Source organism: Nerophis lumbriciformis, linkage group LG34, assembly GCF_033978685.3.
Source record: "Nerophis lumbriciformis linkage group LG34, RoL_Nlum_v2.1, whole genome shotgun sequence".
NCBI classification, from domain to species: Eukaryota; Metazoa; Chordata; class Actinopteri; order Syngnathiformes; family Syngnathidae; genus Nerophis; species Nerophis lumbriciformis.
Genome location: NC_084581.2, coordinates 26,003,811 through 26,021,823, shown reverse-complemented (window position 1 = coordinate 26,021,823; position 18,013 = coordinate 26,003,811). Strand labels below are relative to the sequence as shown.

Here is an 18,013-nt window from a genome sequence, read left to right as displayed (position 1 = left end):
TAATTTACTGGCTTTTACCTGTATGTCTGTATAACAGGTTCCTTATTTATTTATTTTTTTACCAAATGTTAATTTGCAGAATACACTGCACAAGAGAAGAAAACATTTTAACAAACCTTATATATCACATATTGTTCACTGAATAAAGTGCAGAATTGAAGTGAAAATGTCTATTCCATAGTTGCCATCATTTTCAAGTGGGTTCACTTGTTGAAAAATGTTCATTGTTGTCTCATTAATGTTTACATCTATGTCTGGAATTACACACCGACAAGTATTGAAAGCATATGAATAATAAGACATAAGGAACCTTTCTGAGTCAAAAAAGGTTGTTTTCAACACACTGTTGAAAATAATAATCACAATGTTTCTATGTGAAATTGATTGAATATTCCAATTAATATATTTGTGTGCAGAGAAGTTCCATGAATCCAGAGGTTGTTTATTCTGTCCTTGTTGAAATGGTCACGCAGTTGTGTGGTGACTCTGGAATAAGAATGTAACAATCAGATCACATGAAAACAGCCAAGACAATATAAGTCATACAGGGAAATGCATTTTTAGACAATATGATTTGCCTGAGCGGCTAGGGGACACCAAAAAATGGATTAGAAAAGACAGATTGAAAATAATAATACAACTTTTTTCCCCCCAGCGGACCAGATATTGGACTTTGGTGGACCGTAACCGGCCCGCGGGCCGTAGTTTGGGGACCCCTTATCAAGTCGATAGAAAAACGCTAAATAATTGTAATCCATTATCATTAGTATTTGATTAGCTACTGACGTACCACGACGTGACTCACATTTCGACATGTTACCATTGTAGCGCACTACAATGCCATGTCGCCTTACATTTCGAGGGATTCAACAATCATTTAGAAATAAATAATGTCTAATTACCTTTTCCTCCTCTTGCTTCGATGTCCATGAACTGAAACATTGCACTTGATGATGCTGCAGTGTAAACTCGCAAGGTAACATTTGCTCCAGGCTGCTTGGCTGTCGGGAGGAGAAAGACACCTGTGTGGCCGCTCAGGTGCCGCGTCCTGCAGGGGCGACCCACGGCGGCAGCCCGACACACATACTACTGAAATTGTTGTCTCTCACACGGACGTGTAAAAAGCACACACACACACACAGGTGAAATCCGTTTGTACATACTAGTGAAAAATAATTCCAGGTGTGTGTGCGTGAGACAAAAACATTTCAGTAGTGTTTATAAGAGTGTTTCAGTAGTGTTTATAAGAGTGTTTCAGTAGTGTATGTAAGAATGTTTCAGTAGTGTTTATAAGAGTGTTTCAGTAGTGTATGTAAGAATGTTTCAGTAGTGTTTATAAGAGTGTTTCAGTAGTGTATGTAAGAATGTTTCAGTAGTGTTTATAAGAGTGTTTCAGTAGTGTTTATAAGAGTGTTTCAGTAGTATATGTAAGAGCATTTCAGTAGTGTTTATAAGAGTGTTTCAGTAGTGTATGTAAGAGCATTTCAGTAGTGTTTATAAGAGTGTTTCAGTAGTGTATGTAAGAATGTTTCAGTAGTGTTTATAAGAGTGTTTCAGTAGTGTATGTAAGAGTGTTTCAGTAGTGTTTATAAGAGTGTTTCAGTAGTGTTTATAAGAGTGTTTCAGTAGTGTATGTAAGAATGTTTCAGTAGTGTTTATAAGAGTGTTTCAGTAGTGTATGTAAGAATGTTTCAGTAGTGTTTATAAGAGTGTTTCAGTAGTGTATGTAAGAATGTTTCAGTAGTGTTTATAAGAGTGTTTCAGTAGTGTTTATAAGAGTGTTTCAGTAGTATATGTAAGAGCATTTCAGTAGTGTTTATAAGAGTGTTTCAGTAGTGTATGTAAGAGCATTTCAGTAGTGTTTATAAGAGTGTTTCAGTAGTGTATGTAAGAATGTTTCAGTAGTGTTTATAAGAGTGTTTCAGTAGTGTATGTAAGAGTGTTTCAGTAGTGTTTATAAGAGTGTTTCAGTAGTATATGTAAGAGCATTTCAGTAGTGTTTATAAGAGTGTTTCAGTAGTGTGTATAAAAGAAAAAGATTTCAGTTGTTTGTGTGAGAGCATTTCAGTAGTGTATGTAAGAGGTAATTCTGAATAATGTCCCTAACGGCCCCTCATACCTTCTGGCTCAAATAGATGTCTTCTCTCCCAGAACACATCAAAGTTGTGTAAGAAAACATCTCAAAAGGGATGTGCTTTCTTCCGCCTTCACCAATAACTTGCATGAGATATTCTATATATACACATTTATACTATTTTTGTGTAATTTGTTTTTATCTTGTCTCTTTCAGTACGAACTGCTCTGATTGCCATAATTGGATTCATGCCAACTAAAGGAGAGGGTGCAATTGGATCTCTTGATTACACACCAGAAGAGAGGAGGGTCCTCGCAAAAAAGTAAGATTTGTAGCTGAAACCTTGCTAATATTTATTAACTACATAACATAAATTGTTGTGTTAGCATAACATAACGGCACAGTTTGCAGAATTGTTTTATTTCAGCAGCACTGGAGTGTTTTTTATGAGGGGCCGTTAGGGACATTATTCAGAATTACCTCTTACATACACTACTGAAATGCTCTCACACAAACAACTGAAATCTTTTTCTTTTATACACACTACTGAAACACTCTTATAAACACTACTGAAACACTCTTATAAACACTACTGAAACACTCTTATAAACACTACTGAAACACTCTTATAAACACTACTGAAACACTCTTATAAACACTACTGAAACATTCTTACATATACACTACTGAAACACTCTTATAAACACTACTGAAATGCTCTTACATACACTACTGAAACACTCTTATAAACACTACTGAAACACTCTTATAAACACTACTGAAACACTCTTATAAACACTACTGAAATGCTCTTACATACACTACTGAAACACTCTTATAAACACTACTGAAACACTCTTATAAACACTACTGAAACGCTCTTATAAACACTACTGAAACACTCTTATAAACACTACTGAAACGCTCTTATAAACACTACTGAAACACTCTTACATAAACTACTGAAACACTCTTATAAACACTACTGAAACAAACTTACATACACTACTGAAACACTCTTATAAACACTACTGAAACACTCTTATAAACACTACTGAAACACTCTTATAAACACTACTGAAATGCTCTTACATACACTACTGAAACACTCTTATAAACACTACTGAAACACTCTTATAAACACTACTGAAACGCTCTTATAAACACTACTGAAACACTCTTATAAACACTACTGAAACGCTCTTATAAACACTACTGAAACACTCTTACATAAACTACTGAAACACTCTTATAAACACTACTGAAACGCTCTTATAAACACTACTGAAACACTCTTATAAACACTACTGAAACGCTCTTATAAACACTACTGAAACACTCTTACATAAACTACTGAAACACTCTTATAAACACTACTGAAACAAACTTACATACACTACTGAAACACTCTTATAAACACTACTGAAACACTCTTATAAACACTACTGAAACACTCTTATAAACATTACTGAAATGTTTTTGTCTCACGCACACACGCACACACCTGGAATTATTTTTCACTAGTATGTATAAATGGATTTCACCTGTGTGTGTGTGTGTGCTTTTTACATGTGCGTGTGAGAGACAACAATTTCAGTAGTATGTGTGCAAAGATTTCAGTTATATGTATGAGCGCATCTTACCAGTGTGTATGCAAGCATCTTACTAGTGTGTGTGAGCGATGTTGCATTCCGGTTCCGGTCACCAATAATCCCCGCCCCTTTTCAGACAGGTTTTTTTTTTTTTTTTTAAAGCCAAGTTGTTGACAAAATGTCTGCGGACAAGTAGCTTAACCGAGGCGGGAGCTCCACTTCATAATTTGAGGGCTTCAGCGGAGAATATAAGAAGACTTTCAATGCAACAAGGGTCGCCCCTGCAGGATGCGCACCTGAGCGGCCACACAGGTGTCTTTCTCCTCCCGACAGCCAAGCAGCCTGGAGCAAATGTTACCTTGCGAGTTTACACTGCAGCATCATCAAGTGCAACATTTCAGTTCATGGACATCGAAGCAAGAGGAGGAAAAGGTAATTAGACATTATTTATTTCTAAATGATTGTAGAATCACACGAAATGTAAGGCGACATGGCATTGTAGTGAGCTACAATGGTAACATGTCGAAATGTGAGTCACGTCGTGGTACGTCAGTAGCTAATCAAATACTAATGATAATGGATTACATTTATTTAGCGCTTTTCTATCGACTTGATAAGGGGTCCCCAAACTACGGCCCGCGGGCCGGTTACTGCTTGCCAAAGTCCAACATCCGGTTCGCTGGAGAAAAAAAAAGTTGTATTATTATTTTCAATCTGTCTTTTCTAATCCATATTTTGGTGTCCCCTAGCCGCTCAGGCAAATCATATTGTCTAAAAATGCATTTCCCTGTATGACTTATATCGTCTTAGCTGTTTTCATGTGATCTGATTGTTACATTCTTATTCCAGAGTCACCACACAACTGCGTGACCATTTCAACAAGGACAGAATAAACAGCCTCTGGATTCATGGAACTTCTCTGCACACAAATATATTAATTGGAACATTCAATCAATTTCACATAGAAACATTGTGATTATTATTTTCAACAGTGTGTTGAAAACAACCTTTTTTGACTCAGAAAGGTTCCTTATGTCTTATTATTCATATGCTTTCAATACTTGTCGGTGTGTAATTCCAGACATAGATGTAAACATTAATGAGACAACAATGAACATTTTTCAATTTGATGGCAACTATGGAATAGACACTTTCACTTCAATTCTGCACTTTATTCAGTGAACAATGGAATTATAAGGTTTGTTAAAATGTTTTCTTCACTTGTGCAGTGTATTCTGCAAATTAACATTTTGTTTAACCATTTTGTAAAAACTAAGTAAATAAGGAACCTGTTATACAGACCTGTATGAGGTTGCCCACTTTATTATTGCAAATATCAAAATAACACTACAGTGCCCCTCCCGAAAATCTCCCGGGGCAACCATTCTACCAAATTTCTCCCGATTTTCACCCGGACAACAATATTAAGGGCGTGCCGTCATGGCACTGCTTTTAGCGTCCTCTACAACCTGTCGACGCATCCGCTTTTTCACCATACAAACAGCGTACCGGCCCAGACACATGTACTGTATTTTTCGGATTATAAATCGCAGTTTTTTTCATAGTTTGGCCAGGGGTGCGACTTATACTCAGGGGCGACTTATGTGTGAAATGATTAACACATTACCGTAAAATATCAAATAATATTATTTAGCTCATTCACGCAAGAGACTGACGTATAAAATTTCATGGGATTTAGCGATTAGGAGTGACAGATTGTATAGCATGTTCTATATGTTATAGTTATTTGAATGACTCTTACCATAATATGTTACGTTAACATACCAGTTGGTTATTTATGCCTCATATAACGTACACTTATTCAGCCTGTTGTTCACTATTCTTGATTTGTTTTAAATTGCCTTTCAAATGTCTATTCTTGCTGTTGGCTTTTATCAAATAAATGTCCCCAAAAAATGCGACTTATATATGTTTTTTTCCTTCTTTATTATGCATTTCTGGCCGGTAAATGGTAAATGGGTTATACTTGTATAGCGCTTTTCTACCTTCAAGGTACTCAAAGCGCTTTGACACTATTTCCACATTAACCCATTCACACACACATTCACACACTGATAGTGGGAGCTGCCATGCAAGGCCCTAACCACGACCCATCAGGAGCAAGGGTGAAGTGTCTTGCTCAAGGACACAACGGACGTGACAAGGTTGATAGAAGGTGGGGATTGAACCAGGAACCCTCAGGTTGCTGGCACGGCCACTCTCCCAACCGCGCCACGCCGGTGCGACTTATACTCCGAAAAATACGGTAGTCCTGAGTTCAGTCCCAGGCTCGGGATCTTTTCTGTGTGGAGTTTGCATGTTCTCCCCGTGACTGCGTGGGTTCCCTCCGGGTACTCCGGCTTCCTCCCACCTCCAAAGACATGCACCTGGGGATAAGTTGATTGGCAACACTAAATGGTCCCTAGTGTGTGAATGTGAGTGTGAATGTTGTCTGTCTTTCTGTGTTGGCCCTGCGATGAGGTGGTGACTTGTCCAGGGTGTAGTGCCTTCCGCCCCAATGCAGCTGAGATACGCTCCAGCACCTCCCACGGCCCCAAAAAAGGGACAAGCGATAGAAAATGGATGGATGCATGGATGTTTACTGCGATGAGGTGGAGACTTGTCCAGGGTGTATCCCGCCTTCCGCCCGATTGTAGCTGAGATAGGCTCCAGCGACCCCGAAGGGAATAAGCGGTAGAAAATGGATGGATGGATGGGCATGGATGTTTACATTTATTTTGACGGCACATTTTATATTCTTGCCAAACTGTCTTTTAACATCTACTTGTTTGGACAGCTAAAATGTAAACAAATAAGCTGAACATATGCCTTGTATGACACCTGGCTTAAGTTTATTGCACAAACCCCTTACCATTGCAAATATTAAAACAACACGGCCATTGGTTTGTGCTCTAAAAAAAAAGTGTTTGTGCTGTTAAGTTTGTTGTTATTCCAAAATAGATTTTCTGACTGGTGATGTCATCCAGCCCCCCCACCTCCTCAAAATCCTCCCAAACTTGTCCCAATTGTTTGTGCTGAATATTTTTTGGGTCCAAAATTATAGTTTAAGTTAATGTGTTAATATTTACACCTAGCCCCAAACCTAAATACAATAATCACAAACAAAAACATTGTGTATCACAAACGTTTGGGGAGATTTTGACAAAGTGTGTGTGATAGATGACATTACTAGTCAGAACATGTATTTTAAAATAACTTAAAAACCTCAACGGTAGAAACATAAATGTTCACAGCACAAACGTATCGCAGTGTTATTTTGATATTTGCAATAATAAAGTGGGCAACCTCATACAGGTCTGTATAACAGGTTCCTTATTTACTTAGTTTTTACAAAATGGTTAAACAAAATGTTAATTTGCAGAATACACTGCACAAGTGAAGAAAACATTTTAACAAACCTTATAATTCCATTGTTCACTGAATAAAGTGCAGAATTGAAGTGAAAGTGTCTATTCCATAGTTGCCATCAAATTGAAAAATGTTCATTGTTGTCTCATTAATGTTTACATCTATGTCTGGAATTACACACCGACAAGTATTGAAAGCATATGAATAATAAGACATAAGGAACCTTTCTGAGCCAAAAAAGGTTGTTTTCAACACACTGTTGAAAATAATAATCACAATGTTTCTATGTGAAATTGATTGAATGTTCCAATTAATATATTTGTGTGCAGAGAAGTTCCATGAATCCAGAGGCTGTTTATTCCGTCTTTGTTGACTCTGGAATAAGAATGTAACAATCAGATCACATGAAAACAGCCAAGACAATATAAGTCATACAGGGAAATGCATTTTTAGACAATATGATTAGCCTGAGCGGCTAGGGGACACCAAAATATGGATTAGAAAAGACACATTGAAAATTATAATACAAAATATTTTTTTCCAGCGGGCCGGATGTTGGACTTTGGCGGGCCGTAGTTTGGGGACCCCTTATCTAGTCGATAGAAAAGCGCTAAATAAATGTAATCCATTATCATTAGTATTTGATCAGCTACTGACGTACCACGACGTGACTCACATTTCGACATGTTACCATTGTAGCGCACTACAATGCCATGTCGCCTTACATTTCGAGGGATTCAACAATCATTTAGAAATAAATAATGTCTAATTACCTTTTCCTCCTCTTGCTTCGATGTCCATGAACTGAAACGTTGCACTTGATGATGCTGCAGTGTAAACTCGCAAGGTAACATTTGCTCCAGGCTGCTTGGCTGTCGGGAGGAGAAAGACACCTGTGTGGCCGCTCAGGTGCGCGTCCTGCAGGGGCGACCCTTGTTGCATTGAAAGTCTTCTTATATTCTCCGCTGAAGCCCTCAAATTATGAAGTGGAGCTCCCGCCTCGGTTAAGCTACTTGTCGGCAGACATTTTGTCAACAACTTGGCTTTAAAAAAAAAAAAAAAAAAAAAAAACTTGTCTGAAAAGGGGCGGGGATTATTGGTGACCGGAACCGGAATGCAACATCGCTCACACACACTACTAAGATGCTCTTACACACACTGGTGAAATGCTTGCATACACACTGGTAAGATGCGCTCATACACATCTTTGCACACATACTACTGAAATTGTTGTCTCTCACATGGACGTGTAAAAAGCACACACACACACAGGTGAAATCCGTTTATACATACTAGTGAAAAATAATTCCAGGTGTGTGTGCGTGTGTGTGTGTGTGTGTGCCTGAGACAAAAACATTTCAGTAGTGTTTATAAGAGTGTTTCAGTAGTGTATGTAAGAATGTTTCAGTAGTGTTTATAAGAGTGTTTCAGTAGTGTATGTAAGAGTGTTTCAGTAGTGTTTATAAGAGTGTTTCAGTAGTGTATGTAAGAATGTTTTAGTAGTGTTTATAAGAGTGTTTCAGTAGTGTATGTAAGAATGTTTCAGTAGTGTTTATAAGAGTGTTTCAGTAGTGTGTATAAAAGAAAAACATTTCAGTTGTTTATGTGAGAGCATTTCAGTAGTGTATGTAAGAGGTAATTCTGAATAATGTCCCTAACGGCCCCTCATAGTTTTTGATGTGTTTTGTGGACTTGGAGAAGGCATTCGACCGTGTCCCTCGGGAAGTCCTGTGGGGAGTGCTCAGAGAGTATGGGGTATCGGACTGTCTGATTGTGGCAGTCCGCTCCCTGTATGCTCAGTGCCAGAGCTTGGTCCGCATTGCCGGCAGTTAAGTCGGACATGTTTCCAGTGAGGGTTGGACTACGCCAAGGCTGCCCTTTGTCACCGATTCTGTTCATAACTTTTATGGACAGAATTTCTAGGCGCAGTCAAGGCGTTGAGGGGATCTGGTTTGGTGGCTGCAGGATTAGGTCTCTGCTTTTTAAACATGATGTGGTCCTGATGGCTTCATCTGGCCAGGATCTTCAGCTCTCGCTGGATCGGTTCGCAGCCGAGTGTGAAGCGACTGGGATGAGAATCAGCACCTCCAAGTCCGAGTCCATGGTTCTCGCCCGGAAAAGGGTGGAGTGCCATCTCCGGGTTGGGGAGGAGATCTTGCCCCAAGTGGAGGAGTTCAAGTACCTCGGAGTCTTGTTCACGAGTGAGAGAAAAGTGGATCGTGAGATCGACAGGCGGATCGGTGCGGCGTCTTCAGTAATGGGGACGCTGTATCGATCCGTTGTGGTGAAGAAGGAGCTGAGCCGGAAGGCAAAGCTCTCAATTTACCGGTCGATCTACGTTCCCATCCTCACCTATGGTCATGAGCTTTGGGTTATGACCGAAAGGACAAGATCACGGGTACAAGCGGCCGAAATGAGTTTCCTCCGCCGGGTGGCGGGGCTCTCCCTTAGAGATAGGGTGAGAAGCTCTGTCATCTGGGGGGAGCTCAAAGTAAAGCCGCTGCTCCTCCACATCGAGAGGAGCCAGATGAGGTGGTTCGGGCATCTGATCAGGATGCCACCCGAACGCCTCCCTAGGGAGGTGTTTAGGGCACGTCCGACCAGTAGGAGGCCGTGGAGAAGACCCAGGACACGTTGGGAAGACTATGTCTCCCGGCTGTCCTGGGAACGCCTCGGGATCCCCCGGGAGGAGCTGGACGAAGTGGCTGGGGAGAGGGAAGTCTGGGCTTCCCTGCTTAGGCTGCTGCCCCCGCGACCCGACCTCGGATAAGCGGAAGAAGTTGGATGGATGGAGTGTTTTTGAGCATAGACAGCTTTTTAGGGTCATGCCACAGCACTTTGACTAGGCCACGACAAAACCTTAAATATTTTTTAAGATATTAAGGCTAAAATAAAAACAAATCATGAAAATTCTGTAGTGACCTTCAGTATGTTTATTAAGCCATCCAGAATAAAAAAAAGTTTTTGGACTGGCCTAGTTGACTTGCTGGCATGTACTGCTGGGCTTCATTGAGGTCTTTTCTGAAATTCTGTGTTAGATTTACACTAGATGTAAAGTAATACACACCTTTCCAAAAGTTCAACTTTAGTCTTGTGCGTCTATTGAATATTCTACCAAAAATCCAGGCGTAGGTGTTAATTTTGGTATAAGTTTCGACTTGCATGAAACATTTTACTTACAGGACCTTCTGTGTTGGCATCTCATTATATTTAAACTTTAGTCTTGTGCGTCTATTGAATATTCTACCAAAAATCCAGGCGTTGGTGTTAATTTAGGTCTAAGTTTCGACGAGCGTGAAACATTTGACTTACAGGACCTTCTGTGTTGGCATATCATTATATTTCATTTGTAACCATGCAGGTCCCAGGACTTCTGCTGTGAGACATGCAACTCTTCAATGCACTCAGCACTCCTGGCTTTGACCCCCGACAGCAGTCCAAGCCCAGGGGACCACATGGCAGAGGAGCTAGCCCAACAAATTAACTTCAAGGTAATAAATATTACGACCGCATAATTCAGTGTTGTGCCTAAAAAAACTAGTTTTATCTCTGGGGTTCCCTAAAATGTACAGACTCCAGCTCATCGGATATTTGCCTTTTTTAACTGATCGGCAATCAGCTGATGAGCTGCCAAGCCCAGTGGATCTTAACTGCAGCTGTGTTCCAGTGCTTGCACGGCTTAAGATTGTACTCGCGTGAAAGATTCCTTCAAAAGGGATATACACTCTGGAAACACAATTACATTTCTAGATTCCTTATACACACATGCAGAAGGTGCATACACGCTCCAAGTTGCTTCGTATCTTGCCAGAACATTGGCTCAAATTTTAGACTTAGTTGCAGTGCAAAACACTTCTAATATACTAATCCTCACCACCATGACGTGAAATAGTTCTTCCAAGTATTATTACTGGAAGACTAGAGAAAATGGAATAACTAAAGCATGCTACGCTAAAATTGGATCGGATCTGAGGCCAAAAATGTTGATCAGGATATCCTGAGTACCGTATTTTTCGGACTACGAGGTGCACCTAAAATCCTTTTATTTTCTCAAAAATCGACAGTGCGCCTTATAACCCGATGCGTCTAATGTACGGAATAATTCTGGTTTTGCTTACTGACCTCGAAGAAATTTTATTTGGTACATGGTGTAATAAGTGTGGTAGTCACACATAAGCGATATGTGTAGACTGCAATATGACGCCAGTAAACAACACCAAAACTTTAAATGTTCCATTGAAAATAAAGAACATTACACACAGCACTCAAAAATCTGTCAGAATGTTTTAATATGACTTTGAGGCCGCACCGCTTGATGGATTGTCGGCCCATTACGCTACCATAGTCAGAGATACAAGTATTACTATGGTGTGTGTATAAGGCCTGCAAAATGGCAGCCATTAGCAGACTTGTATAATATCTTTCGTTTTGTTTCACAATATTATGCAAAACCAATTTTTCTTACCTTCTGGTACCTGCTGATGTGTATTTGAGATCTGCATAAGTCCTGAAAATTTGCGCACAACCGCCACTGTAGTCTGTGGCGATGCCGTAGTCGGTAAGTGTCTTCCTCTGCTGTTGCCATTTCTAATATAAAGTAGCGTAAAGTTCTAACTTACTGTATATCTCGCTATGGAAGCACTTAAAACTACCAGTGTAGTGGGTTTACATCATTCACCCACGGAACTTTAGTTATTAGAGAGTTCCGGTCAGACGCTTTTTTACTGGACACATTTCCGGCGTTGTTGCACTCGTGAGCCACGGATGAGAAGATGCTGCTCCGTTGTAGATTTAAGTAAAGAGTGAATGTCATTAGCTGTCGAAGGTAAGCCACGTAAATAAGACTGCCCACAAAACGGCGCATCCTGAAGCGACTGTCAGAAATCGACTTGAAGATGATCTGTAAAACATCATCTATTTTGACATGTTCTGTACGCCACAAGGAAATGTTTTAAATTTAGAAAAAAATCATAATATGACCCTTTTAATGCGCCTTATAATCCGGTGCGCCTTTTGTATGAAAAAAGACCTGAATACAGCCGCTTATCTGCAGTGCGCCTTATAATCCGGTGCGCCCTATGGTCCAGAAAATATGGTACACCTTTATTATACTTAACTGAGACCATTTATTTACACCAAAAGTCAAAGTTGTGAGAGTAAAAAACAATAGATTTTGGGGAGAAGGCAGGTGTGTGCAAAGACCTGTCTGGGGTCCATTTGTGGCCCGCAGCTAGTTTTTTATTGGCATATTTTCAAGAAAAAGTTTGTTGGTTGGTAAAAATGACATTCAGGAATCATTTCAATTCAATAGCAAATGAAACAACTGGGGTGTGATGACAACTGTTTCCTGTGTATGAATGTAGACAGAATCCAGTTCATTAGGTCAGCAGTCAAGAGAGAGTGAAGATGCCAGCAGTGAGGCTTCCATTCTTACCTCCACTTCTGCAGTCCAGGAAGCAGGAGATGGGCCTCTGACTGAGCAGGTATGAAAGTATGTTGTATATTAGATTGATATCAGAAAGTGAGGCAGTCAGAGAGCATGTGATCAAAATCAGCTTACTGGATGTTCAACAGACCTTCTAATTAAATGACCAAAAAGAAACCATGTGAATCAGGTGGTTTTTAATTGACACTTTCCAATAGCACAGTGCAACCTGTTTAAGTCATTTTAACGTCCTTGCCTTGTGTTATCGACTCATTCTGCTTCAGAATGAATTAAAAACGGAGAAAAACTGGTATTTAAAAAAAAAAAAAAGATTTATAATTTTTTAATTCATAATTTTTTGGTCCCCTCTGTTTTGAAAAGTAAATATTCTTTAATTATTTTCAGCACTGTCCTTTGCACTCACTTTCTTTGTGTTTGGAAAAACAAAGTTATGTCTTAGTAGCTTTTAGCTATTGCTAGCCAGTAAGACCGGTTGTGACATATGCTACACCAACTTCTTAACTCATATGAATGAACAACTCTCACAAGTAAGTAACCGTTTCAATGAATATCTTATTTTTAGTCAATTAAAGTGCAGCATTAATAGTTCCAGCTTTTAGCCCCGCTCCTCATCTATACTTTGTAATGGTGGCAATGATTTATTTTGTCTTATCCACTTATCTTTTGTCTATGTCAATATTTGAACGGATACACTAAGCGTTCCAAATTGATCAACTCTTTTCGGCACTTTTGCACTAGCCAAAATCTGGGCTGCACTGTTTTTGTTTACCAAGTCCTTTTCTTCACTTAGGGTGAACTGTGTGGGAAATTGAATGTTCCGTTCTGAAAAATGCACCATTAAGGGTGTATGAACCTTGAAATGATATTCTCCTACCCCTTAGGTAGAGGCAGCACCAGCTCCTGAAGTGGAGAGACCACCTACTCCTCGTCCTCTCAGTCCTCGGCAGCGTCATGTCCAACAGGACCAAAGAGACAACATTAGGCCGGCCTTCATTGCAGCCACTCGCCAGCCACACAATGAAAGTCACGCCGGCTCAGCTGTCCTAATAGTGTTGCTCACATTCGCCCTTGCTGCTCTTATCTTCCGTCGGATTTACCTGGCTCATGAGTACAAGTTTGATTATGAGCTGTGACCTTCAAGCTTTTCTGTTTTCTTAGTCCGGCCGCCATGCCACCAATGATCAGCCAAAGTTATCCCTGAGGTTGCGTGGTCCCTGGAAGTGACGTCTGCTGTTCTCTTTTCTCCTTTTTAGGCCCTTTTCATGCCGCTTATCAGTAACTACAGCACCTTGCACCCTGCCCTCATGTTTTTTAAGGGAAGTAATATAATTGTGTTTAACAATCACACAATTATCCCTACATTTTTAATCCGACATTTAAAGTTTGCATTCACACTTACGGCTCAGTACTCTGGTCCGGACCGAAAGTATAACGTTGCAGTTTGGTGCATTTCGCTCAGCGTTCACACTGGTATTATTGTCGTTGTAAATCACATGCGTCAAACGCAAGGCCCGGGGGCCAGATCCGGCCCGACATCTCATTTAATGTGGCCCGCGAATAATGCCGATACTTCATCGTTGTTTTCATTGTTTCTGTAATGTAAATGGTCTGTTTATATGCATGCACATTATACGTAACATTCACCCAATAACACACACATTCACACACTGATGTCGTGCAAGGCGCTACCTACGAGCCATCAGGAGCAAGGACACAATGGCCATGACTCGGATGGCGGAAGCTGGATTCAAACCAGGAACCATCTGAGCCGCCCCATTGGGACCAAAGGTTATGCTGTAAACAAAATATGTTTGAACTAACTTAATTGGGCAGCTTTTCTGACTTATTAACTGATGTAACTCAAATGTTCCAAACCAAAATATACCTTTAAAGAGTCGGAGAGCAGAGAAACAGCACTTTTAATTCGATTGCTTTTAGTTGCTTTATTTTAATGCTAGAGCCGTGTCTTTGCACCAGTGCTCCCTTGCAACAAACTAAGACTCATCTTTCATGCGGTCTTTCAAGGTTGGGCTGATTGCTTTCTCACAAATGAACTGGACTCGCACAGCAAGCGCACCAGAGTTCAATTGAAGTGAACATTGCAAATGTGAGTGCACCCTTAATGTCAAGGGTGAAGTTCAAACTTGTGTTGTTGTTGTGAAGATACTTTTGGGTGGAGTAGAACATGCTGCTCAGATGATTGTCAACTAATATTCTTAATCATGTCATGATTCATTTAAAAAACACAGCATTAACCACAGTAGTAGAGTCAGCAAGATGTTTTTTTAAATAAATTGCCATTGAAACAGAAGTCTGCAGTCTTGATTTGCAGATACAGTATAACTCATTCAAGTCTGACCCTAACAGACTTGTTTTGGTATTCATGCACTACAAATTTTGTATTGCAAACATTTTTCTGCCAGTGGTTCACAGTGAGTGGGTGCATTTTCTGTAGTTAATAGCTATGGTAGAATCAAGGTTAAAAATGCCTTGTTTTCATTTTGAGGCTCGCTTTGCCTTGAACAGCAAGTGACTGTGTGCATGTTTTATTGCTCGGCAAATATTTTGACTGGGGGGACACATTGAGAGAAAAATGTGTCTGGTAGGCCAATGTGTATAAATGAGATATGCACATTTATCTGTAAAAATCTGCTGTACAGTATGTGTGTTTGGGTCCCTTTTTTTTTCCAGGAACACTATTATCAAAAGTCACAATGTCCGATGGAGTTCTAAAAAAGTTATGACAGACCACCTCAAAAAAACGGAATGGAATTTTACGTTTTTTTACTGAATGAGACACCCAAAATATACATGAAAATAAAGAAAGTGGGATTTACAATAGCTATGAACAATAAAACACTGAATATTAACAACATATGAACATTGCTCCTCTTTTACTTCTCAGAACAGCTCTTGATAGTTGTGTATCTTTTACAATCAAGTAAAACACAACAACAATGTAACAAACAGCAAAATATGAATGCAAAGTGTAATAGACACCTACAATATGGTATATTATCACCTTTATGTAGAAATGTGTTGTACAAATTTGCTTCTGCATCTGTTCCTGACACATGCGTTTCGGGCTGGCCTGCTCTGAAAACAAACCCCGCCCACTCTGGTTTGTTCCTCATCTGAGCTGCTGTGACGTAGATTCTTAAGAACTCAAAAGTGAAATACTTTCTATAATTCAAGACATATGGGATAGAAAGAAGGGGAAAAAAGAAGAGGAGGGGGGACAATTATTTATATATATATATATTCATCCATCCATTTTCTACCGCTTATTCCCTTTTGGGGTCGCGGGGGCGCTGGAGCCTATCTCAGCTACAATCGGGCGGAAGGCGGGGTACACCCTGGACAAGTCGCCACATCATCGCAGGGCCAACACAGATAGACAACATTCACACTCACATTCACACACTAGGGCCAATTTAGTGTTGCCAATCAACCTATCCCCAGGTGCATGTCTTTGGAGGTGGGAGGAAGCCGGAGTACCCGGAGGGAACCCACGCAGTCACGGGGAGAACATGCAAACTCCACACAGAAAGATCCCGAGCCCGGGATTGAACCCAAGACTACTCAGGACCTTTGTATTGTGAGGCAGACGCACTAACCCCTCTTCCACCGTGCTGCCCTATCTATATATATATATATATATATATATATATATATATATATATATATATATATATATATATATATCAGTGACGTGCGGTGAGGTTGATGACTGGTGAGGCACTGACTTCATCACAGTCAGATTTACAAACATATGAACCCTAAAGAGTATCTTATTCACCATTTGATTGGCAGCAGTTAACGGGTTATGTTTAAAAGCTCATACCAGCATTCTTCCCTGTTTGGCACTCAGCATCAAGGGTTGGAATTGGGGGTTAAATCACCAAAAATTATTCCCGGGCGCGGCGCCGCTGCTGCCCACTGCTCCCCTCACCTCCCAGGGGGTGATCAAGGGATGGGTCAAATGCAGAGGACAAATTTCACCACACCTAGTGTGTGTGTGACAATCATTGGTACTTTAACTTAACTTTAACTTTACACATACAAACTGTAGCACACAAAAAAGCACATTTAATAAAAAAAAAACGTTATTATGGTCTTACCTTTACTTATAAGTGCGGGAACAGTGGTGTTCGTGTTGGAGGAGTTGTGAATGAATGAAATATGAAATCCGTGCTGCAGTCTGCAGGTGTACCTAATGTTGTGTCCCTGCAGTCGTTCACGGCTCCTCCGGTGCGAGCATTGTTGTTTTTGCACTTTTTGGCTTCTTGTTAAGTGACTTTTTTTGGGTGGATTCAATCTTGCACGTGGAGGGTTTGGGTGTGGGCTTTGGTCGGTGTGGCGCTCCCGTCGGGGGGTGCACTCTGCGGCGCAGGTGCATTAACCGGCACCAGGAGGCGGGATTACGCGAGCCTCACACAGTGCGTCTTCGCAGCAGTTTTATGATCGCTCAGCACAAGAAATACGTTACACACATACAGTTGTTGACAAAATACACTGTACATTATATACCTCAGCTAACTAAACTATGGAAATGTATAATATAATTCATATAGCAATACGGTCTCACTGCACAGCAGGCCAGCAGTTAGCCGAGTCATTGCGCAATCCATGTTGAGGCACAATTGAGTGACGTGCCTCAACTGGCTGCTGATCACCGCACCGTCTCTTCTCAGTATTTGAACGGCAAATGTGAAAATTCAGCGATTTTGAATAAAAATAATCTAAAACTGGTGAAGTTAAATGGAAAATAACTTTATAGTATAATCACTGAATACATATAACAATTTAATTAATTTGTTTTCTTTTTACATTTTTTTTCTTTCCATGATGGCAGGTGAGGCCCCGCCTCACCTGCCATGGTTGGTAGCTGTTATTTCTCAGGTTGAAAGTGACGTCAAGGAAGTTGACGGTTTGCTTGTTGGCTTCAATCGTGATCCGTAGGCCGTTCTCTTTGAAAATTATATATATATATATATATATATATATATATATATATATATATATATATATATATATAACGGGACAAGCGGTAGAAAATTGGATGGATATATATATATATATATATATATATATATATATATATATATATATATATATATAATTTTCAAAGAGAACGGCCTACGGATCACGATTGAAGCCAACAAGCAAACCGTCAACTTCCTTGACGTCACTTTCAACCTGAGAAATAACAGCTACCAACCATTCACGAAACCCAACACAACACTCCAATACGTGCACCATGACAGCAACCACCCACCCACCACCACGAAAAGAATACCTACCGGAATCAATAAAAGGCTATCGATGCTGTCATCTAGCAAAGCAGAATTTGACCAAGCAACCCCCCCGTACCAAAAAGCCCTTGATGAAAGCGGATACAATTTCACCCTCACCTATGAACCCACGCCAGGAAACCAGCCAAAAAAGAACAGAAAACGAAACGACATCATCTGGTACAACCCCCCATACAGCAAAAACGTCTCAACGAACATTGGACACAAATTCCTCAAT

The 18,013-nt window shown here is 40.1% G+C and overlaps 1 protein-coding gene across 1 annotated transcript in view; it reads left to right on the top strand.

Annotated features, from left to right (window-relative positions):
* Positions 1-14,792, top strand: part of ube2j1 (ubiquitin-conjugating enzyme E2, J1) — a 44,847-nt gene extending 30,055 nt beyond the window's left edge. The window contains exons 5-8 of the mRNA XM_061929533.2: positions 2,291-2,396; positions 10,397-10,526; positions 12,399-12,518; positions 13,363-14,792. Coding sequence (XP_061785517.1) covers positions 2,291-2,396; positions 10,397-10,526; positions 12,399-12,518; positions 13,363-13,614 — 608 coding nt within the window. The 3' untranslated portion in view covers positions 13,615-14,792. The remainder of the gene's footprint in view (positions 1-2,290; positions 2,397-10,396; positions 10,527-12,398; positions 12,519-13,362) is intronic.
* Positions 14,793-18,013: the final 3,221 nt, after the last annotated feature.